The following is a 24,868-nucleotide window of genomic DNA, read 5'->3' as shown; positions in this document are numbered from 1 at the left end:
TTGATGAATGTGGGCATGTAACAAAATAAAGTAAGAATTGTTGCATTTATGAATTTTGAAAGTGACTTCCCCCTTATTTAGTCCTAATCTGTCTGCTCCTTAAATTATGGCGATGCATCTTCCAATAAGAAAGCCATTACAGGTCTCCCTGGGGGAAATTCAGTCCATAGCATATGCAATAAATGTGATATTGATGGGGAAGCAGCATAGGGCCCTTAAGCCTTCCTACCTCTAGACAAGTATAAACAGTAGGCAACCTACTAGTAAGACAAGCTGCTGAGATTAGTGAGACTAAAAAGAATTAAACTACTTCAGTAGTCTAATTTCTGGCCTGTGAAAAACACTGGCTAGAATGTGAAGGATGAGTACAGACTCTGCATCACCAGTTTGTCTTCCTTTAAGAAAGGAAGGAATGGACATTCCTCCACTGATATTATCTGGCTTCATTAAAGCAACAATAGCCCTAATTGCTGAAGATTATATATTCTTACAGGACACAGTAAAATGATGGTGCCCTAACTTATGCACAAGGGGGTGAGTTGTTATTATCACTGGTCTAATTGTCTTCTGTCTCTTTTCACATAAAAATTTCTACTGCAGCAGTGACCAGTGATTACAAATCCAACATATGGTCTCACAGCATGCTACCTAAACAGTACTAAAATTTATCAGGCATAGTCATATTGTAGAAGGGCTCGTGCTATTTAGGAGGAAGAAATGTATGGTTTCAACTTGACTGAAGCCATCTTGAATCACAATCACAATGATTGCCCCTGGGTAGCCCTGCTGGGTTTTTCCCATGAAATTCCCTATGAAGCAGACTGAAGCAGTCCATTGCAGTGGTATGATACTGAGCGTTGACTGGACTGGACCCAGTGGCAAACTTTCTGATAATAGATTGAGATAAACCATGTACATTCTTGCTTGAGTGTAATTCCTGTGTCACTTAGTTTTCTTATAACACGTTGTGTTTACCACTTTGCTGACATTTTTCTTTTTTCTTTTTCTTTTTTGCCAGTCTTGGGCTTAAGCTCAGGGCCTGAATATAGTCCTTGGGCTTTCTCAAGGCTAGAGCTCTACCACTTGAGCCACAGCACCACTTCCAGCTTTTTCTATGTATGTGGTACTGAGGAATCAAACCTGGGTCTTCATGCGGCAAGCATACTTATCACTAGGTCACTAGGCCAAACTCTCAGCCATATATATAAATGTATATATATAATATATATATATTATATGATTCTTTTTTGAATTAGATCTTGTTACAGATTCACTTCCTGAGTTAGGGAAATCTTTGACTTTTGTTAATGTTATGAAGGAGTTCATATTCACATAATAATTGTGCCCTTTTCCCTTTTAAAAATTGTATGATTGGGCCAGGAGTGTGGCCTAGTGATAGAGTACTTACCTACAGTGCATGAAATCTTGGGTTCAATTCCACATACACAAAAATAGCCAGAAGTGGTGCTGTGGCTCTGCAGATGTTTCTAGAAACATTAGAAACATTTTTATTCATTGGTAAAGTTTAAAAATAAATCTTGACTTTCAAATAGTATCACTTCACTTTCAAAATGTTACCCACTTTGTAATTAATCTAATTTCCTAAATTTAAATAAGAAGAAAAAACTGTCAATTAGAAACTTAAGAAAAGGATTTGAAAAGAAGAAATTACAAATCAGATCAGCCCTTGACTAAAAAGACAGTGGAATGTAAAGAGAATTGAAAGATGATCATTACTAAAGGTCTATGATTTTAATACCAATCCTGGGTAAAGATCATGAAGGCAATTAAATAGATGATATGTAAGAGGGAAAAATTGATTGTTCACTGGCCCAGCATCCTTATTGTAATGAGCCAGATCCATATACTCACTTTATTAACTCTGAATAGAAACACAATAACTCTGTGTGTGTGTGTGTGTGTGTGTGTGTGTGTGTGTGTTGGTCTTGAAGCTTGAACAAAGGGTATGGGCATTGTCTCTGAGCTTTTCTGCTCAAAACCAGCAATCTACCATTTGAGCCATAGCTCCACTTCTGGCTTTTTGGTGGTTACTTAAAGATAAAATTCTCAAGACTTTCCTGTCCCAGTTGGTTTCAAATCATGATCCTCAGATCTCAGCCTCCTGAGCTGCTTGAATTACAGACATGAGCTACAGGAGCCTGGCTCCAATACACCTTTGCTCCACACTTGTAGGCGATGATTGAAAAAATGTTCTTTATTCCTCAGACCATTTACATTTCTTCCCAAATAGTTTAATTTTTTCACTATTCTGATCATTAAAAAAAAATTTTAATCATCCAGAGAAGTGGCTCGTCTATAACCTCTACTAAATAAGTCATGTCCCTAGGCCATCTTTGCTCTAATTATTTTTCGGATAGGGTTCTTGTTTTTTGACCAGCCTCAGGCCTCAATCTTCCTACCTGTGCTCTCCCAAGTCACAGAAATGACAGACTGCAACCACTGTGTACCCAGCCTACATTCTTTAGTTTTCCTTCTTGACTAACAAAAATTTATAGGAAATATATATAAATACATATATGTATATATTAAATAAGAACTTTGAATGCTTTTTCAATTGTTTAATTCACTTATCTCCAGGATATTCTGTAATTCACTGCTATTCTAAAATGAATTGTTATTCCATGTTTTCACTTTGGTCTTAATCAATTTAGGGTATAATTATTCAACTTAATAAATATTTATTAATTCATAATGAGCAAGAAGTCACCTTCCCATCAGAAATGTTTATTTTTATTAATAAAATTTAGAGTAGAGCCAGGAGCTGGTAGCTAATGTCTATAATCCCAGCTATTCAGGAGGCTGAGATCTGAGAATCATGGTTTAAAGCCAGCCCTGGCAGGAAAGTTAGAAAACTCTTATCTCCAATTAACCACCAGAAAACCAGAAGTGGCACTGTGGCTCAAAGTGGTTCAAAGTAGTGGAGTACTAGCCTTGAGCAAAAGACCTCAAGGACAGCACCCAGTACCTGAGTTCAAGTCCCACAACTGGAAAAAAAAATTAGAGCAGGGCATGATGATACATGCCTCTAATCCCAGTTCAAGCTTAATGCTAGCCTGGGCTACAAAAATAAGACCTTGTTATAGAGATTCCCTTCTTGAACACTTGTTTGTTAAACTTGTGATTTGAAATATGATGTAAAAATCAATGTTAATAAATTATTTAATAAAAAAATAAGACCTTGTCATCAAAACTAAAATAAACAAATAAATGAAAATCTAGAAGGCTCTTTGAGAAATCAAAGAGCCAGATTTTAAGTACTGGATACAACTTTGGTTTGTTTTTTGTTTTTTTTGTTGTTGTTGTTATTGTTTTGCTTTTGTCAGTTGGTCAAGGAGCTTGAACTCTGAGGCTGGGCACTGTCCCTGAGCTCTTCAGATCATGGCTAGTACTCTACCACTTGAGCCACAGTGCCACTTCTGGTTTTCTGGAGGTTAATTTAAAATAAGAGTCTCTGGACTTTGGTGCCCCGGCTGGCTTTGAACTGTGATTTTTACATCTCAGCCTCCTGAGTAGCTAGGATTACAGGCAAGAACCACCAGTGCCTAGCTACAACTTTGTTTTATTACTATTCTTATTGCTTTCAGAAAATTGTCAAGGTATGAATCTTATTATCAAAGCTTTCATAAGATAAATTCTATAAGAAAAATGTAGGATATCTATATTAAGCATCTGGGATGATTACAAGAAGAATTCAGGGGCATACTCAGCACTTGGAAGATAAGCAGACAGATATTGGAGTTCAAGGTCAACTTGGGCTCCATAGTGCAACACAGCAAAAGAAGAAATAGAAAGGATGAGTGGCAAGAAAGAATGAGAAGCAATAGACAGGTATGTTACATGGAAAAGATGCCACGAAGCCATCAGTCAACGCTATTACATCATCCAGAGACTTTGGCAATCATTTGTGAAACTAGAGAGCACACTTTTTGGTGTAGTGTTTCGTCCAAGTCCCAAGGTGGAGAGCCAGGAATTCCAAACACATGACTACTACAACACTTGCCAAGTAAAGCTAACATCTTGAGCATGCAACTGTAGTCAGAATGTATGCTGAGCAGCCAGCCCCAGGCAGGGAATTGTAGGATGTGTTCTGGAAGGAAAACTAAAGAATGTAGACTAGGTACACAGTGGTTGGTGCCTGTCATTTTTGCTACTTGGAAGAGCATAGGTAAGGAGATTGAGGCCTGAGGCTGGTCCAAAAAACAAGAACTCTATCTGAAAAATAATTAGAGCAAAGACAGCCGAGGGACATGGTGCTGTGGTTCAAGAGGTAGGGCTCTAGTTTTGAGAATGCCCAAGGACAGTGCTTAGGCCCCGAGTTCAAGTCCCAGAACTGGCGAGGAGGAGGGGGGGAGGGGAACGAGGAAGACGCCGACGACTACAACGATGACAAACAGAATACAGGATTTGTTGAAAAAACTTGGGTCCAGAAATTGACTGACTGAAAAGTAAAAACACACACTCCAAGTTCCATTTTGCCTCTTTCTCTCTCTCTCCATCGTTCTCTTCCCTACCCCACTTTCTTGCTCTGTCTCTCTCCCCCCCCTTCTTTCATTGGACAGTTCTTTCTGTTCAATAATTTTTGGGGGGAGTCCTGGGGCTTGAACTCGGGGCCTGAGTGCTACCCTTGGGCTTTCTCAAGGCTAGAACTCTACCACTTGAGCCACAGCACCATTTCTGGCTTCTTTTTTTCAATATATGTGGTACCGAGAAATCAAACCCGGGTCCTTGTTCATGCTGGGCAAGCACTCTACCACTAGGCCAAACTCCCAGCCTAGCCAATCTTTCTTGAATAGACATGTGTTTTAGGTTTAAATAGAGGGTGGGGCATGGTGGTTCATGACTGCAATCATAGCTACTCAGGAGGCTGAGATCTGAGGATCATGGTTCAAAGCCAGCCAGGGCACTAAAAAGTCTGTGAGACTCTTACCTCCAGTTAATCACTAGAAAACCAGAAGTGGTTGTGGCTCAAGGGGTAGGGCAGTAGCCTTGAGCTGAAGAGTTCACGGGACAGTGCCCAGGCCCAGAGTTCAAGCCCCAAGACCAACCAGAAAAAAAAAATTGACTAAAATGCTGAAATTCTCCCTGGAGTCGGGATTGCAGCCTTAAGCTATGGTTTCATTAGCTCATACAATCATATATGTATATACATACATATATACATACACATATATGTATATGTGTATCTACACACACACACACACACACACACAAACACACACACACACACACATATATATATATATATGTACATACAAGGAATTGAACCCAGGGCTTTGAGTATGCTAGGCAAGCACTCTACCACTAGGCCACACTCCTGGTCCCCAGAGATTCTTATCTCCTATTAGCCAGCATAAAGTTGGAAGTACAACTATGTTTAAAGTGGTAGAGCACCTATCTTGAGCAAAGAAAGTGAAGGGAAAGTGAAAGGCCCTAAGCTCAAGCCCCTGGACTGTTAAGGAAGGAGCCTACCTTGGCTGACATCAGGCCTAGAAACCTGAAATAAGCCAGGACCCCTTCCTCTTCAGGGAACATTCCCAGTGATAAACAAAACCAGCTACTCTTATAACTAGTTTAGCTATTACGGAGCCTGAACAAGCTTGGTAATTATTAGCTTCTGTAATCACACTTGCTTCCTGAGTTATTTCCTACATGCCTCTCCCCACCTAAATTTGATTACAAATACTCTGTTTAAACCTTTAGTTAGCATTCAGACTTTGGAAGGAGACTCCTCTGGCCCTGCTGATATAAAATAAACCCAATGTGCTCCAAGTGCTCTGAGTATTCCAACTCGTCTCTTGATGCTCTATTCGTCTTTCCATGACAGCACCAGCATAGAAAAACAAATTGGAAGAGTAAAATGTGGTCTAAATTATGAGGGAAGTGGACTACATATTTTCTCTTCCAGATCTAATATTCCAAATCCAAAATTTCATAAATAAAATTGTTAGACGAGGAAAACATCTTCATAATGATAGCAATGAACTGAAATACCAAAACATTAGAATCTTCTGGCAACCCCATTAAGCAAATTTTTATTGGTTTGAATTTACATGGATATTCATTATTATGAAAGGAATTATAGTAACTCAAAGATACATGACAATTTAAATTCATTAAAACTGGGGCTCCGGAATGTGGCTCAAGTGGAAGAGTGCTTGCCCCGAGCAAAAGAAGCTCAGGGACACTGCCCAGGTCTTAAGTTCAAGCCCTAGGACTGGGAAAAAATAAATCATTAAGATATCAGGAGAGAGGAGCTAGGCACTGGTGGTTCAAATTTTAAGGCTGCTATCTATGGATTGAGAATTGAAGCCGGCCCAGGCAGGAAATTTCATAAGCCTTTTATGTCCAGTTAATCAAAATCTGAAAGTAGTGCTGTGGCTTTAAGTGCTAGCCTTGAGCCACAAAACTCAGAGCCCAGGACCAACAACAAAACTGAAAAAGAGATGAGGAAAAAAACTTGCATGGTATGGTGGTAAGCTTGAGGGCAGAAGCAGGAAGACTGAGAGTTTGAAGTCAGTCCAAGAAAAGTTAGAAAAACTGTCTCAAAAGCAAGAGTTGGGGGTTTGGTTTAACTGATAGAATACATGAGGCCTTTGGTTAAATATCCAATACTGAGCAGAAAAACAAAAAATAAAAAAACCCACAAACAAACCAACAGAAATGTTTTAATAATCTTATTAGATTTGATTTGTCCTTTCATTTAACATGCATTATTTGCTAATAGAATTTTTGAGACCTACATGTATTTACAATTCCAATGATAGGAAATAGAATACAGGACCATCTCCAATGAGCTGGGGAACCTTACATCTCTGATTTCCCTTGTCAGTGTTTCTATTATGTTTCTGCAAAACCAGGAGAGGACTCCATAAACTATAAGTCCTTTTCCAGATCTAAAATACTCTGATCATCCTCAATGAGGGTTGCTCCTCTTGAAAATTCCAAATCTTTTCAAAAAATGTCAAAATATCAAATGCCTCTCTAGTATAAGAAACAACTTACTTTTCCTGGGTCTTGTGAAATAACTAAAAGTTCCCCAACCTTGTATCTGTAACCTTTGATCTGAGCTATTTTTAGCAGTAGCCACTTTCTAGCCCCCTTAGGCTCCAGGAAACAGGAGATTTGAAAGAAGTATCTGATAAGTTTATGGTTTGGAAGACAAATTACCCCCAATGTTTTCATCTAATCATCTTAATTACACATATCTTTCTCAGTCTCCCTGCTGTTAGTTCTCCCTGTTTAGCCTGAGGCCAATATCTGTACCTCATAAAATGGATAAAGATGTACTGAATTGGTCTCTTTGTCATGTAAATCTCCTTTTTTCTGTCCTTCACCACATCTCTTTAATATTTCAGGGCAAGTGTCTAGATCTGACACTTTGGATCTCAGTTTGGTTGGTTGTGGGGCTTGAACTCTGGGCCTGGGCATTGTCCCTGAGCTCTTCAGTTCAAGGCTGAAGAGCCTTGAGCTACAGCCCTACCCCTTGAGCCACAAACCACTTCCGGTTTCCTAGTGGTTAACTGGAGATAAGAGTCTCTCAGTCTTTAGTGCCCAGGCTGGCTTTGAACCTCAGTCCTCTGATCTCAGCCTCCTGAGCAGCTAGGGTTGCAGATGTGAGCCACCGTGCCTGGCTAAAATTTAAGCCTTTTTAGGTGTCCATATAAGGCCTATTTGAAAGAAAGTTTAGTCATGAATAGCTCAAGACTCCTAGCAGGAAATCAGCTCCTGGTCCTGTTAATTACCCATCCCTGTGTGTGTGTGTGTGTGTGTGTGTGTGTGTGTGTGTGTGTGTGTGTGTGTGTGTGTGTGTGTGTGTGTGTGTGTGTGTGTGTGTGTGTGTGTTTGTAGTGTTTGGATCCCTGGTGTGTGTGTGTGTGTGTGTGTGTGTGTGTGTTTGTAGTGTTTGTAGTGTTGGTAGGGAGAGTACTGTAACCCATTATCTGAACATATTAATTTGATTTGATCACTACTTTAGCCTCAGAAGAGGAGTCTGGACAATTCCTGGAAAGTTCTTGGGAGTCCACCAACGCAGAGCAGCGAGAAAACAGAGAAACTGCCACACCTCGAGAACAATAGATGATTTCAAAAAATCCCTCAGGAGGTTTCACACTTCAGTGTCACAAAACCTTAGGGTAAATACAGGGAAAAGAAAATGAAAAAAAGAAGAATCCAGAAAGAAGTGGAGTTATCACTGAAGGGGAAATCAATGTGTATAATAAAGACAAAAAGAACATCATGAAGAAAAGTACCTTTTTTTTCCTGTCTGAGACTGGGACTTGAGTGTATGATGCAGTCCCTCACAGACCGGCACTTTGCCACCTGAGCCAGGCCTCTAATTCCCATGAAGAAAAAACGTCAACCTCTGGGTTAAGTAGGGTTGACATTGAGAGTAGGAAAATACACTTTACAATTCAGTAAACATCTCTACTCTTGCAGAAAGAATTACTGTAGCCTAGGGCAGAACTAGATTGCTTAAGAAATGGGTGGCTGAAGTGTGGAGGCAAATCCTTCTCCAAATAGCAAATGAATGAGATGGGGAGGAGGGGGAGGAGATTGACTGAGATCTAGAGCCTGTACTAGACTGAGTGCAATGCTGAAACTCCTGGCTGACTTCATAGGCATAGACTTTCACAATCCAATGTAACACTGCACATAGAAGAGTTCTAGTTTGGCTTAACATTCTTTTTTTTTTTTTTTGTGGGTCATGGGGCTTGAACTCTAAGCCCAGGCCCAGTCCCCGAGCTCTTTAGCTCAAGACTAGCACCCTAGCCCTGGGCCTAGGCAGTATCCCTGAGCTCTTTAGCTCAAGATTAGCACCCTACCCCTGGGCCTGGGCATTATCCCTGAGCTCTTCAGCTCAAGGCTACCACCCTACCTCTTGAGCATCACCACCACTTCCTGTTTTCTAGTGTTTAATTCGAGATAGGAGTCTCAAGGTCTTTAGTGCCTGAGTTGTCTTTGAACCTCGATCTCAGCCTCCTGAGTAGCTAGGATTACAGGTGTGAGCCACCCCACCCGGCTTTGGCTTAATATTCTGATGACAGTTTTAAAACTCTCAAGTTTAATTAAACCATCTGGATTTTCATTTTGCACTAGTCCCCACCCAAAATGTGCAGGAAGTCATCTAGGCTTTGAAAAGATCTTATACGGTTCCTTCACTGTTCATTATTGAATTATAAATAGTCTACTATATAGCCAGGCACTGTAGATGTCTCTGAAAATGACATGTTTTAATAGGACTTTAATTTTGTTTTTCTTTTTTGAGACATCTTACCCATGTAATAAGGCACAGACTTGACCTCTACCCTAATATGGGGATTATTCACCATAACCAGGATGATAGAAACTCCTTTAAGGAAAATTTGTTACTTTTAGCAATATTAAAATATCATGACATTCTATTTCATGCCAACCTTGTTCAATTTACTCATGTTTCCTTTTTCTTTTTTTGCCAATCCTGGGGCTTAAACTCAGGGCCCGAGCACTGCCCTTAGGCTTTTTCAAGGCTAGAGCTCTATCACTTGAGCCACAGTACCACTTCCAGCTCTTTTCTGTGTATTCGGTACTGAAGTACCACTTCCAGCTCTTTTCTGTGTATTCGGTACTGAAGAATCAAACCCGAGTCTTCGTGCATGCTAGGCAAGCACTCTACCACTAGGCCAAACTCCCAGCCCCTTACTCATATTTCTTAAGCTCTAGTTTACTTACCTTAAAAAAAAAAAAAAAAAAAGCCAGATGGCAGGATCTCATTCCTGCATTCCTGTCATCCTCTCTATTCAGAATGCTGAAGTTGAGATCTGGAAGATTGAGGTTTGAAGCCAATCAGGAAGAAAAGTCCATGAGAATCCATCTTTAATTAGCCAGCAAAAATCAAGTCTGAAGATGTGTCTCTAGTGTTAGGGGCTTGTTGCTTGCTCACTGCTATTACTCTTGAGTTCAAACCCCTGTAGAGGGAAAAACAAAACCAAGAAAAACTACTAAAGAGAATAATAGCACTCAAGTAGTAGAGCGCTAGCTTTGAGAAATCTCAGGGATAGTGCTCAGGCCCTTAGTTCAAGTCCCAGGATTGGAAAATTAAAAAAAAAAAAAAAGAAAAGAAAATGCACTTTGTGGTTTGAAATCCATTTGCATTATCACACAAAAGCACATATTTGTCAATAAAAATTTTGTTAGATTCTTTAAATATAACTGTAAAATGTGAATGATTATATAAAATGTTTTCATGGATTTTACTATCTACTTATATGATCAGGGTTTATTAATGAAAATGAGTGTTCAGAATATGAGGAGTTCATCTATAAAGTCTGGATCAAAAGTGCAAAAAAGAGGCTGGGAATGTGGGCTTATTTGTATGCCTAACATGCATAAAACTTAAGATTCAATTTCTTAGCACCACATAAACAGAAAAAATTGGAAGCAGTGTACTGGCTCAATTGGTAGAGCACTAGCCTTGAGCAAGAGAAGTGCAGGGACAGTGACCAGATCCTGAATTCAAGCCCCAAGACTGAAAAAAAAAATGTGCAAAAAAGCCAGGCTCACCTCTATAATCCTAGTTACTCAGAAAGCTGAGATATAAAAATCGAAGTTCAGCACCAGCCCAAGCAGAAAATTCTGACAACTTGTTTTTTTTTTTGGAGGGGGGCGGCATGTCATGGGGGCTTAAATTCTGGGCCTGGGCGCTGTCCCTGAGCTCTTCAGCTCAAGGCTACTGCCCTACCCCTTGAGCCACAACCCTACTTCCCATTTTCTGGAGATTCATTGGAGATAAGAGTCTCATGGCTTTGTAGTGCTGGGCTGGCTTTGAACCCTAATGCTCAAATCTCAGCCTCCTAAGTAGCTAGCATTGCAGGTGTGAGCTACCATGCCCAGCTGACTCTTGTTTTTAAAAAACAAAAAGCTAGAGGTGAAAGGGTAGCTCAAGAGGTAGGATGCCAGCTGTGAATGGAAAGAGCTTCAAGGGATACCCCTGAGTTCAAGCTCCTGTACACCAAGACTTGAAAACAAAAACAAAACCCTGCAAAGACTTCATTTCAAAAATAAAAGATACTTGTGGAGGCTGGAAATGTGGCTTAGTGGTAGAGTGCATGCATGAAGTTCTGGGTTGGATTCCTCAGTACCACGTAAACAATAAAAGCTGGAAGTGGTGCTATGGCTCCAGTGGTAGAGCACTAGCCTTGAGGACACAAGGCTCTGGGTCAGTACCTGGGCCCCGAGTTCAAGAGTTCAAGCCCCAGGACTGGCAAAACTAACTAACTAACTAACTAAATAACGTGTGGGTGGAGACAGAAGGGGAAAACGGAGAGAGAGGGGTGGCATTGCCCAAAAGAAATGTGCTTGTTTCCTTAATTATGTAACTATAACTTCTCTGTACATCACCTTTATAATAACACTTCAAAAATAAAAATAAATAAAATAAAAAATAAATAAAATAAAAGGCAAGTGACAGGATTACAGGGTTACAGGATTAAGGCATACAATGTTAAGAATTGCAAGGATGTTTGTATTTGAGATACCACCAGACCTGGATCTGGAGGGAATGCTTAAACAAAACCAGAGTCTAGAAAACACATATATTCAGCATGAATAACAAATCTGGATAAATTCAAAGGATGAAACAAACCCACATATATTTAAAAGGCATAAAAAATCTGAATGAATGTGCCAATGTACTGTTTCATTAAAATGAAATGTAATTCAAAGAAATAAAAACGTGAGGGAAATGGGGACCATAACATGAGAAAGGGTATCAATGTATGTGAAATAATGCACCTTTTATCTGGTGAGTATAATGTAACCCTTCTATTAATTACAATAAAAATATGGGAAAAAAGAAAGAAAAATGTAAGTTATTGATTAGAAACAAGGGGTTAGAAAATGCCTAAAGTTGACCTACAGTGAAGTCAGGTGATCACTCTTAATGATACAGATCACCCTTGTAGGGTAGGCTCATTTGAAGACTATCTTACTAAAATCCTTCACACTGTTCCCAGAATGGATCAGGTTATCAGATTCCCAAAATGATGGCATTAACTAGATATTAAAACTACATGTTTAAAAATCTCAAGCATGTTGGTGGCTCTGCTAAAATGTAGGTGAAAAATGTAGTGTGATGGAATCAGAGCAGCAAGAAAAGAGTATTTGGAAGGTATCACAGCCAAATTAAAAGGTTAGGTGACCACTGCCCACAACGGAGTATCCTTTGTCCGTTTCCCAAATGTAATGTTTGTCTTTCCTGGACATCCACACATTCTTACCCTTGTCACCCATTTTCCAAACTCCAACTTGTCCACTTCCCATGTGGTAAGCACACATTTCCTTTTCAAAAAATTTACAATGGAACTAATGATATTTCTAATCCTTCTGAGCGAGGCTAGATAACTTTGTAAAAGAATTCGGTTATTTGGATTGCTAAATGAAAACACAAGGCATTTCCTCTCGGGAAAAGGTTTGTCAGTTACCTTTTCTTAAAACCGGTGTCTTTAAATATGGACCTACAATTTGTACCTTGTGCCGGTCGTGAGCCTTGGATTGGGGGCTTTATTTAATTCTTTTTCCATGTTCACTTGAGGAGAACGACGCTGAAGCACAGCAAGGTCAAAATAATTACAACTCCTTTCGATAGGGAAAGTGTTAGATTTTTTGTTTTCAAATTCGTCCAGTTAAATTCAGAAAATTGGGAACAGCCGGCCGCATGGAAGCTAAGAGAAAAAAGCAGCACCTGGCAATCGGCAGCCCAGTGACGAGCGCGCCCGCCCGCATGGAATTTCTCATCCGCTCATTTCTCTAAGTTCTGCGCCTAGAACAGGCGTTTCCGGCGTTTCCCGGAGTGTGCGGGACCTGAGCCGGGCTCCGTGCGCCTGGAGGACGGCCCTGCGTCGGCCCTGCCTCGGGTCGTGAGCGGGCGAGACTCGGCAGGTCGGCCTCGCGGCGAGGCCGGGCCCGGCTCGGGCCCCGGGCTACGTGCAATGTCACGGGCGCGGGGACGAGGGCCGGCCTTCCCCGGGGGCGTCGCAGTCACGCCCGGGAACCTGGCGACTGAAAACGGGGGGCTCTCCGGGGGACACGGAGGCCTGGCTAGCGATTCCCGGCACCGGAAAGTGTTTTCTTTACACCTCAGAAAGGGGCCCGGGAAGGATTCGGAAGAAGGGGGAGAGAGAGAGAGACAGAGAGAGGCCGTGCGGGGGAGGGGCCGGCCGCGGGAGGAGAAAGGGAAAGGCCTTTCTTCCCGGTGACGCGCGGTCAGGAGACGTTCTCCCGACGTGGACGCTCACGATTGGCCGGGCCCGTTTTGACGTACCCACAGCCGCCCAGGCGCGAACGGCGGCCAGGGCGGCTCTTCATTGGCTGTTAGTGAGGCGCGCGCGCTCCCGCAGCCCGCCAGGCCTCCGCCCGCCAACCCGCTGATCCAGTCCCCTTTCGCTCGCGCCTGGCCACGCCCCTTCCCGAGATCGCCCCTCCTCCGGCAGGCCGGCGGCGCGCGGAAAGAGCGTCACGTGACGACTAGCCCCGCCTCTTCCTCTCGGTCCCATATTGAACTCGAGTTGGAAGAGGCGAGTCCGGTCTCAAAATGGAGGTAAAACCGCCGCCCGGTCGCCCCCAGCCCGACTCCGGCCGTCGCCGCCGTCGCCGGGGGGAGGAGGTATTAGGGGGAGAGCGGGGGGTTGATGGGTAGCAACCGGCTTGGGGGGGCCTGGCTGGGAGTGGGGAGGCCGGGGGGACTGGGTCGGCCGTCCCGCGCTCTGCGTTGAGACGGGCGGCGGGTGGGGGAGGGGAGCGGGCTTGTGAGGCCTCCTCGGGGCTCCTCGCCCGCCTCGCCCGCACCATCGGCCTCACGGTCGGCCCGCGGAGACGCAGCGCGGTCGGGGACCCCTTAGGAGGCCGAACGGCCCGCCGGCTGAGCGGCCTAGGATGCGAGGCCGAGCGCGGCATGGCGGGCCTTCCCGGGAGCGGTTGGGAGGAGGCGGTGGGGGAGGGGAGGGAACGAGCAGGCACATCCGGGCGATCGAGCAGGCGGGCGGCGGCCACATTGACTCGGATCCGCCGCCGCGTTACGAAATGGCGCATTGGTCCGCAATGGCCGCCGCCTCGCTGCGTCGCCGGGAAAGAGCGCGGGATTGGCGAGAACTGGCGGGAGGCGGCCCGGCGGAGCCGAAAATGGCCGAGTAGCTCCGGGGCGCGGGCTTTTACTGAAGTTCGGCGGGCGCGATTCTAGGGCTTTACGGAAGTCTCGGCGACCGGAATTCGTTCGCGGTGCCCAGTCAACCCCCCCCCCCCCCGAACGCTCCTGAAATTAGTGGCACTACTCAGATCGCCATGTGGGTGAGATGGCTTTTTATTGTTGGAGAATTTGGAATTTACACGTGTAGAGATGAAGTAGGCACTTAGGTATTTGGGGAAAAAAACGTAGAATTTCCCGTTGTTTCTGCTCCGGTCGTATTTTTTGTGAATTTTAGTTTTTCATGTGTTGGTGAGGATTATATGTCTGTTTTAATTTTCTCTTTTGGTCAGTTTTCTGTCATTACGAAATACTTTTAACCAAGAGGGGAAGTAGATTAACAACAGGCTGGCTGCCGTTTAACATAATACCACTATTTGTAGGGGACATTAGTATGTAAATGTGAACTCGTACGTGATTGAGTGGCAGCTAGTACGTTTAAATTGTTGCTGGACAACAGTTTCAGGCTGCATCTTTTTAATGTGCATGTCTGTTTTGCGCTTCGTTGTGGTACCTGTACTGTACATGATGTAAGTTATATTTGAATTAGTTAACTTTAGATGTAAGTGCACGTAATTTTGTATTTAAAAATTGAAAGCTACATGTGGGCTATCAAAGGTTATTTTTTTTTGGTGGAAGACATGTTGGTTTAGCCTAGGAATGCCTATTTTAATATTGATTTTCTGGAAAATGGTGTTCTGTAGATTTGCCAGTTAACATTTCTTAAGTTGTGCTTTGCAGATTGTCATTTCATGTTAGATGTTTGTAGGGATGTAGACGTAGACTAGGAGTACTTCAAATAGAATGGTTGGACACTGCTGGGCACCCTGGCTTCTTAGAAAATGATTTATCAAAATACCGACTTACTAAAATCTCTTTCTAGAAAGGATATTTTTTATTCTGGAATTGCTTTGACTTAGTAATTCTTGGCACCATTTTAGGTAAATTGTTAACTGGTTAATGTTCAGGAACTTAAAAAGACTCTGTAACTTTTTAATTGCAAGAAATAATAAAACATACTGATTATTTTTCTTAGGGCCATGATCCAAAGGAACCAGAGCAGCTGCGGAAGCTGTTTATTGGTGGTCTGAGCTTTGAAACTACAGATGATAGTTTAAGAGAACATTTTGAGAAATGGGGCACACTCACAGATTGTGTGGTAAGTTAGAAGGGATGAAAAAGTTTATAAGGAAGAGTAAAGGACCTGTGGAAGTGAACTTGAATGTTTAAAATTTTTTATTTTGCAGGTAATGAGAGATCCTCAGACAAAGCGTTCCAGGGGCTTCGGTTTTGTGACTTACTCTTGTGTTGAAGAGGTTGATGCAGCCATGTGTGCTAGACCCCACAAGGTTGATGGGCGTGTTGTAGAACCAAAGAGAGCAGTTTCTAGAGAGGTATTTTAATAAAACCTTGTTGTATTATATGTGAAACAATGAAAGTTTTGTTTTTTGACTTACTATCTCTACTTGTAGGATTCTGTGAAGCCAGGAGCCCATCTAACAGTGAAGAAAATTTTTGTTGGTGGTATTAAAGAAGATACAGAAGAATATAATTTGAGAGACTACTTTGAAAAATATGGCAAGATTGAAACCATAGAAGTTATGGAAGACAGGCAGAGTGGAAAAAAGAGAGGATTTGCTTTTGTAACCTTTGATGATCATGATACGGTTGATAAAATTGTTGGTAAGTACTAGAATTTGAATGAGTTATTATTTTGAACTGAATTGGCTAATCTAAGTTGCTTAGCAAATCTTGTCATGCCTGGTAACCTAAAAAAGGGAATAGATGACTTTCTGTACATGTGCAACCAGCATCTAGATCAAGAAATCAATATTTTGACTTCCCAGAAAGTTCCCTCACCCCCACTTAGACTCCACTATCTTCTTGACAATATGCTAATAAGGTGCATGACAGCTTATCATTTTTGTTCTTTTCCAAACATAAAATAACTTTCTTTTGTTTGGTTAAAAATATTTTAGTTCAGAAATACCACACTATTAATGGGCATAATTGTGAAGTGAAAAAGGCTCTTTCTAAACAAGAGATGCAATCTGCTGGATCACAAAGAGGTAAGTAGATCTGTTACAGGTACATAATAATTCAGTGGTGTTAGTAAGGTTCTCCAAAATCTTAACTTGGCCTGTGTTAAAGGTCGTGGAGGTGGATCTGGCAACTTTATGGGTCGTGGAGGAAACTTTGGAGGTGGAGGAGGTAATTTTGGACGTGGTGGAAACTTTGGTGGAAGAGGTAAGTTATACTTAGCCAATTCTAAATACAAATGTATCTTGAATTGAATAGTCACTTGCATATATAATTCTAATTCACATCTTCCCATAGGAGGCTATGGTGGTGGGGGTGGTGGCAGCAGAGGAAGCTACGGAGGAGGTGATGGTGGATACAATGGATTTGGAGGTGATGGTAAGTTTATGCTTGCCTTGTTTGGCAAGATTAGTGAGATGTAAGTGTGAAACTTAGCTCTCAAGAAGAATGAGCTTTCCTTTGGAGATGGAACATTAGTCCTTTTTGGACAAAAAATATTTTACTGTAGACTAGGTGTATGACATGGTAGAGCCTGGCAAGCTTGAGGGCCCTTCTCTAAAATCATTTGTGTTAGCAGCTGAGTTTACTGGGGCCTTTTCTCTGTGTATGTGTGTGGGGGGGTTGCTAGTATTTAGGCCTATTCAGATTACTTGCTTGCTGCTTGAGGCACACCTCCAGCCCAGCATTTTGCTCGTAAGTTGAAGATGGAGTCTTTCAGAAACATTTCTGCCTGATGTGGCTTCACACCTTGGCTAACATCAGCTAGTATTGCAGACATGAACTACCAGGGCCAAGCTGGCTTTGTTTTTCTTCAGTGAAATGGAGTTAAGATATGATAGAAGATACTCTGTTCTTACTAGCTAGGCATTATCAGGTTTTATAATATCTTTTGCTTACAGTTACTTAAAAGTAATTGCAAACTCAGTATTTTCATCACTTTCCAATGTTTTATATGGCCTATTTTTTAGGTGGCAACTATGGCGGTGGTCCTGGTTATAGTAGTAGAGGAGGCTATGGTGGAGGTGGACCAGGTTATGGAAACCAAGGTGGTGGATATGGTGGTGGAGGAGGAGGATATGATGGTTACAATGAAGGAGGAAATTTTGGTGGTGGTAAGTTTGCTTTCATTCATTTCTTAAATATTTGATACTCACTTTCATTACAAATGTTTTAAAGGAGTTAACATTCATAGATACTAGAAAGTGGAGAGTAGAACAAAAATTTTCTTGGCTATATCATAAATGAGTAAAATTATCTTCAGGTCTTACATATGGTAAAGTGGTATGTAAGTGATTCTGCTTAAGAGTCAGTGTATTTATTGTTAGACTGTCTCAGTTCTTTGAGACTTCCAAACTACCTGATTGTTTGACAACTTCTCGTGAATAAAGTAATGTTTGTGGTTTTAATTAAATTAAAATACTTTTGGATCTTAACTGGGTTAGTCTATGTTAATGCAGAGCTTTGGGGCCCATTCGTTCCCTCCTCAACCCATGTCTTGGTTCTGTTATGAGACCTCTGCTTGTGTAGTAAAGGAAGATTGGTAGTTCTCAGTCGTATCATAAAGTTGCATGTAAGAATTATAGTGTGGTATGTGGTTGTTATAGGTAGAATTTTCAGAGGGAATAAAACTTAATTGTCTAAACTAAGAATGAAATCTTTGCAATTTTAGGTAACTACGGTGGTGGTGGAAACTATAATGACTTTGGAAATTACAGTGGACAACAGCAATCAAATTATGGACCCATGAAGGGGGGCAGTTTTGGTGGAAGAAGCTCTGGCAGTCCATATGGTGGTAAATAACTTTTAGTAAAAACTTTTTAAAAACCATTTTAACTTAAAGTTAGTGCATATTTGAAAATTCTGCATTTGTGTTTCCAGGTGGTTATGGATCTGGTGGTGGAAGTGGTGGATATGGTAGCAGAAGGTTTTAAAAACAACAGAAAAAGGGTAGGTATCTTTACATTTCTAGTATGATGATAATGAATATGTGGAACTGTTCATGTGTAATAATTTTTTTATCCTGTATTATTCAACAGGCTACAGTTCTTAGCAGGAGAGAGAGCGAGGAGTTGTCAGGAAAGCTGCAGGTTACTTTGAGACAGTCGTCCCAAATGCATTAGAGGAACTGTAAAAATCTGCCACAGAAGGAACGATGATCCATAGTCAGAAAAGTTACTGCAGCTTAAACAGGAAACCCTTCTTGTTCAGGACTGTCATAGCCACAGTTTGCAAAAAGTGCAGCTATTGATTAATGCAATGTAGTGTCAATTAGATGTACATTCCTGAGGTCTTTTATCTGTTGTAGCTTTGTCTTTTTCTTTTTCTTTTCATTACATCAGGTATATTGCCCTGTAAATTGTGGTAGTGGTACCAGGAATAAAAAATTAAGGAATTTTTAACTTTTCAATATTTGTGTAGTTCAGTTTTTCTACATTTTAGTACAGAAACTTTAACAAAATGCAGTTTTGAAGGTGTTTCCTTGTGAGTTAACAAGTAAAGATCATTGTTAATTACTATTTTGTATGAATTTTGCTAAAGTTAACTGTAAAGAAACACCTACTGACTTGCAATTTAAGGAGAATCTATTCTCCTCATTTCCAAACCATGATATGAATGGGCGCTGACATGTGGAGAGAATAGATACTTGTATGTATGCATTGTGTGTTTTAGATACATAGGATTGGGTATTTAAATTAGCATATTTGTGAATTTAATAGCATTAAGAATACCTTCAAATGAAAAAAACCCTCAAAATCCCTATTTGGTTTTTGTGCATTTTCTTTCAATGTAATCATGATTTTAGTGTGTTTAACATTTTGCTGAATCTTAGCTGTGTTTAGAACATCTCCATTCTACATTTACCTTAATCACATTGAGACTGACTGCTACCATAGTTTTGAAGTGTAAAGCATGTCTGCTGCCCTCTATTTAAATTTGTAAAGGGTGGTAGATGTTTTCCCCATCCTTTTAGAAACCATTCTTAGTTTTTGATACAGGACCACTAAGTCTGCAATGTCTGAGCGTATTAGTGGCTACCTGATTTTATTGTTTTCCTTTGAAACACCTGAGACCTATACGTTTTATTACTTCCCTTGGTTTAATTTCTCCATGCAAGTTTTCAGAGCAAGAGAATAAAAAGACACTTCATTGTCAAATCCTTAACTGGCTGGCATGCTTTCCTGTTTGTACCCTACACATTTTTGCTGAGTGAATCCAAGGATAGATTTAATTGCCCAAAACAGCAATGCAGCCGATATGTAGCACAGTTGCTTAGTACCAGCTTCTCATGTCCCAGAAACCTGGATTGAAATTTGGATAGTTTTTAAGTTCTTAGTTGAATTCCTATAAAACACACTGTTAATTAATCCTTGTGTATATTTCAACCAAAACCATGTTGGTGTGAGTTAGAAATTCACTTGGAAGACCCTGGTTGAGAAGAGTTTCCAATGATAAGGTCATACATTATATAAAATGCCTACTGTTGGTTGCGCCAGCTAGTGCTTACAATTTCACTCAAACCCTGCTGTGTTGCTCTTTTCTTGGTCGAACTCAAGATTTTTACGTGGTTTTTAAAGTACTAAGCAAAACAAGCAATAAAAAGGGGAATGGGGCGTGCCAGTGTTTGAATATGCTCTCTTTTGTTGCTCTAATTCTGTGCATTATTAATATTTGGATGCATGCAATGCCAGCATGAAAATTGGTCTTCGCAGATACTGAAGTTTTCCAGAAAACACTCAAACCAATAAATGTATCAAGACAACATTCCATTTGTTAATGGGCATATGTGAATAAGCAGTGTAGAAAATAGGCCTATATTAGAAAATGGTTAAGTCTTAACATCAAGTGTGGTTATATAAATGGACACTGTCAATGTTCATAACTTGGGTTCTTGGTCAAAATATTGCTTGGGAAACATTAAAATTGAGCTAAATTGTCTCAAGTTTTTTTATTCGTATAATAAAGGTTGAAGGAATGGGGAAGATTTAACATTTTCTGTTTTTATGTTTGTGAAATTGCTTGACACAACCTTGACAGTATCCTTTAATGGCATATAAGGTTAATTGTATTGTTAACCAACTTTTTATGTTCTGGAACTAGTTTAATAGTTAAAAGTATTTTTCAGTGGGTCAATGTTTACAACCTATAAGCAGGTGGGTTCTGTATGTGACCTGTTTATAAGTTGTAATAGGTTAGCTTTGGTGAACAGTGGAAAAGTAAGCCATGAGGAGGGCGATTTAACCAGCTCTAAAGGACCTAAGTTATGCTTTTTAAAGCACAATGTGGATCAAAGGAAACTCACTAAGACAGGACTTCAGCAGCCTTTTGATTATGGACAAGTCAGCATAAATAAAGAATGAGAAGGCAGCAGCAAGAGCTTCAACTACAGAGGAAGGAGTGAAGGCATAAGATACTATGATGATAGTGAGCAGCTTTCCAAAAGCTAGTTAAATCTGCTTATTACAACTGAAATATCGAAGAAAGTCTAGCAGGAAGGAGTTCTTCGCCTTTTGGAACATCAATGAGATAGTTGCCACAGACACTAGGTCTAGCATTTAGACCTGCGAGGAAGGGCAATAAGCATTAGGTAAGGCTTGAATTTGAATTTTTTCACTAATTAAAGAGTGGTTTTTTGTAAAGCAAGGTAAGAGTAATCTTTTTGATTTGCAGGTTGAATGTGAACCCTACTTGCCTATATGAGGAATGTCTTTCCTACCATCTTAAATACGAAGGTTTCTGGCTGGGTAAGGTTTGTAGCTTACAGTAAAACATATGATACCATTGATTTCCCCACAAATATATTACATATTTAGAATTTCATCCCCTCTGATAGGGCCATGGCAAGATTCTCAAGCTGAATGTTTGGTACCACATTCAAATTTAAAAACTTTCCACATTTTTAAATTACTCTGCAGTGTCCACATTAGTGTTCCTGAGTCAAGACGTGGCATCTTTTTTTCATGTATATAGAGTTCATTATGTCTTTTAGGGTAAAACAATTTCCAGTAACAGTAACAAAAGAACCACAAGCTTTATGGGAACTTTTGTTGTAATAAGCATAACATGACATGATTACGCTGCCAATCCACATGCTTTGGGAAAACACTTCACAATGAATTCACAATTAATGGATAAAACAAGACTTGTCTTCAAGTGTCTTCATAAGTTATTCTGTATATAAAAACATTTGTACCAGTAGGTTAAATTTTGGTAGATTCTAATAACATTTCTTTTTAAAGGGCATCTTTTTCCACATATTTTGGTTACCATTTTAATCAGTTGCCGATTGTCATAAGGGCTATTTTTTTTGCTGCCCTTAAAGGGCTTGCTAAAAGCAGGTTGGATTTAACACTTCAGGGCACAGTCTAAAGTGTCTGAGCTGTAAGTCAATGTCTTTCATCAGCAATATGCAGAGAAAGGTTGGGTCTTAGATCGGGACTGGAATTCTTCACATCATAGAATTAAGGTAATAGTCTTCCCACATGGTTTAGTGAAAAAGCGTGTGGGGACAACTTTTCAAGGTATTTCCATTTCCATCTGAAATAAAGTCATTTTATTTAAGCAGTTCCATTGTCATTTCTGAAAAATCAGTTGTGCCAATAAAGGATGTTACAGGAAATAGGGGAAACAACGCTGACTTGTTAAACCTATAGGCCATTACTTCCAGGACTGCATTTTTTTAAAGGTAAATGTATGCATTTTTCTTGTCCTAAAAAGAACTATGGTAAAAGTCCATTGAATAGAAAAAGGTCTGACTCCATGGTTTTCATTATGTCTCAGTGTGGAATACTCACCTATCAGGTTGGTGTCACAAAGTAGTGCATAAGCATGCTAATGTGTAAAAGTGAAAAGGTTTCTTAGCCTGTCCACAATTTTAAAGCTCCATTGTTTATTGATTTTTTTTAAAGCATAGAGGTGATCTGTAATGAATTTAAATGTTTCATTTGTAGTATTAATGTTTACAGAAAAATGACTTATTAAAATATTTTTTAGAAATTTGTGTCTTGTTTTGACTTCAGTGTTCATGCAATAGGTAAATAAAACGTAACGAAATTTTTTTAGAGATAGGGAGTCTATTGAAGGAGAAGTAGGTTGGTATAAAAGGTATTTTCAAAATGCTCATTATAAAGGACAGGTCTTGGACATCATTTTGGTGATGTGAGGAATAGGCAATTGAATGGATGAGAATGACGATGGGAAAGAGTGTTGGGGTTAGAAGTGGCTTTTTACAACTGGATAGAGATAGAAGGGACATTTTTTGACTAGGGAAACTTGGTATCTATATTAATAAGGTTGAACCTGAGTAAAAGTACAAGAATATGCTCAGTCATTCTAGATTTGAATGTGGTTTGGATTAATGTTTTAAAACTGCAGCATTGCATATTTGTATTTCTAGCTTTAATAGCCTTATTTTTCCAATGTATTTTAGTTGAAATACTCTAGTCAGATAAGGATTTTGTGGTTTGCTTCTAACAGGATTTTAAATGCTGGTTTTATATATACATATTTTGTGTTGTGTACAGTTAAATGCTCAAGTAGTTGTGTACCTTCAAATTACATTTACTGCCTGAGTCCTGAAGTTAGAGCAGGAGTGATTGTTTCCAGAAAGCATACATAATGCCACAGCTATTAAATTGGAAATGCAATATTTCATTGCAAATGTGGGACCCTTGTTATGTATTATATTGGTTTAAGAATGCCAATATTTGAGCCAATTAACAAAATAGGCTGTTTTTCTTTAGAGATGACCATGTAAAAATAGCAAGGGGTGTGTTGAACTGCTTGAATATGTTAATGTAAGTTAAATAGGCACAGTTCTGAAAACTCAACCTGTTTGCACAGACAGACTAATTCCATTGGTGTAGTAATGGGTCAAGTTAGAGGGGTTGATGCCTTTCAACTATTCAAAGTACAACTGGTTAAAGTTAAGTTTCAGGAAAGGGTTCTGCTAGATGTTAACAGGCTTTTCTTAATCATAAACATTCTTTAGAGGTATGGCTAAATTGATGAAAGTACTTATTACCTAGCAAGCAGAAATCCCCCAGTTTAAACTCCATACCACCAAAACAACTGTCACTTAAATTGGGTTGTCAATTTTTAGTCACATTGCTAGCTGTCATGCTTTTAGTAGGTATTAAAATGTAATTAAGATTTTGTTACTCTTTAATTCTTAAATTTTGTTAATCATAATTAAGCAACAATTTTGTTATGATCACTGTCATTTGGAAGTTTTTGTGTTCATTTCTAGCTGTTTGATAATACCAACAGACCCTCTTAAATGGTTACTTTATGTGCATAAATGTGATTTAGATATTTCAGTGACTAATAAAGTATTTTGTGACTTAGTGATGTGTGCTTTATAATACATTAAAGAAGGTCTTAGTGAATCTGACACGAATTTACAGTTCTCAACAGTGATTTCTACCAATTTAAGTCATAAGCACTGGATTGCCATTGTGGTTTGTTCCTAATATTGTTAAAGGAAATAATGTGAAATAGTGAACTTATTAAAATTGTGAGAAATTTCAAGTTCTGTCCATATTAAGAACTTAAATTTCTTATGTACAAGGTTGAGGTAATGCCAGTCCCTAAATAAGGAATTTTAATGCTTGAGTAGGTAATTGGGCGAAGACTTTTATGAGTACTGTGGACACATTTGAACAGCTCTTCAAAAATGGGTTACAGAAATTTCAGCAAGAATGTTCTGGGTAAATATGAAAATAAGCTACTTGTTTACCTCATGATATAAGTGAATTACAAAATTGAACTTGGAATTAAAAGTGTAGTTTTAGTATTTTGAGAGGTTTTTTTTTTTTTTCAATATGAATAGAAAAGATCTGGGTATAGGTGGTTCATGCCTGGGATGATCCTAGCTACTCAGAAGGTTAAGATGAAGGAAGTGCCTAGAAGCCAGCCCAGGCAGTTTTTGGCCACTCAAAAGCGGGAAGTGGTTTTGTGGTAGTGTCAGGCTCGAGCACAGAGGCTCAGGGACAGAGCCTTCTGAGGCCCTGACTTCAAGCTCTGCAAACAGATCATGAAGAGTTTTGAAGGATTTGCTCTACTTGAGAAACTTGACCAATTATGTTGTTTGCTGCAGAGCCTTGAAAGTTAACTAAGCCAGCTATACTGCATAACATAGCAAAATTTATATAAAATGGTAGATGGATCGAGATCTATTTTCATATGCTCCAGATAAGGCTACCCCTAAGACATTCCTCCAACCCACTGCAATTTTAGGGATACCTATGTTTTGCCTGTCCTGTCCTGGGTCTTGAACTCAGGGCCTGGGATTGCCCTTGCCCTTGCTAGTGATCTGCCACTTGAACTAAGCACCACCTTTTTTCTTTAATGTGATCTTGAGGAATCCCAGGGCTTTGTGCCTGCTAGGCAAGCATTTTACCCCTAGGCTATGCTCCTGGCCCCTAGGAGCCTACAGGACCAGAGATTGGAAAAGTGTTCTCCAGAGGTGCTCCTTTGCAACCATCACTTGATGGCACAAGAAAATTACAACACATTTTCTCATGGGTCCCAGATCCATTGGTCCTTACATTTCAAGCCTTTTAGTCATGAGCCCAATTCTGTTACTCAGCTGAG

The 24,868-nt window shown here is 40.1% G+C and overlaps 1 protein-coding gene and 1 long non-coding RNA gene across 6 annotated transcripts in view; one reads left to right on the top strand and one right to left on the bottom strand.

The window, feature by feature from the left end:
- LOC150056151 (uncharacterized) overlaps positions 1-1,469 on the bottom strand; it is a 225,645-nt gene extending 224,176 nt beyond the window's left edge. For all 3 annotated transcript variants that reach the window (XR_016537296.1, XR_016537295.1, XR_016537294.1), the window contains exon 1: positions 1,409-1,469. This is a non-coding gene — a long non-coding RNA (uncharacterized LOC150056151). The remainder of the gene's footprint in view (positions 1-1,408) is intronic.
- Positions 1,470-13,503: 12,034 nt separating this feature from the next.
- Positions 13,504-23,620, top strand: Hnrnpa3 (heterogeneous nuclear ribonucleoprotein A3). 3 transcript variants are annotated; one of them, XM_090342582.1, is made up of 11 exons: positions 13,504-13,594; positions 15,273-15,395; positions 15,484-15,630; positions 15,709-15,919; positions 16,216-16,305; positions 16,388-16,483; positions 16,574-16,654; positions 17,245-17,388; positions 17,946-18,068; positions 18,155-18,223; positions 18,313-20,210. In XM_090342582.1, the coding sequence occupies exons 1-10, from the start codon at positions 13,589-13,591 to the stop codon at positions 18,205-18,207; spliced, it is 1,074 nt and encodes a 357-aa protein (XP_090198708.1). In that variant the 5' UTR covers positions 13,504-13,588; the 3' UTR covers positions 18,208-18,223; positions 18,313-20,210. The 3 variants fall into 3 exon arrangements, with proteins under 3 accessions (XP_090198708.1, XP_090198707.1, XP_090198706.1); XM_090342581.1 differs by lacking the exon at positions 18,313-20,210 and adding an exon at positions 20,945-23,620 and having other exon boundaries at positions 13,523-13,660; XM_090342580.1 differs by having other exon boundaries at positions 13,524-13,660.
- The last annotated feature ends 1,248 nt before the right edge of the window (positions 23,621-24,868 follow it).

This window comes from Megascapheus bottae, chromosome 12 (genome assembly GCF_031878675.1).
Source record: "Megascapheus bottae isolate mThoBot1 chromosome 12, mThoBot2.hap1, whole genome shotgun sequence".
NCBI classification, from domain to species: domain Eukaryota; kingdom Metazoa; phylum Chordata; class Mammalia; order Rodentia; family Geomyidae; genus Megascapheus; species Megascapheus bottae.
This window is presented reverse-complemented; position numbering and strand designations above follow the sequence as displayed.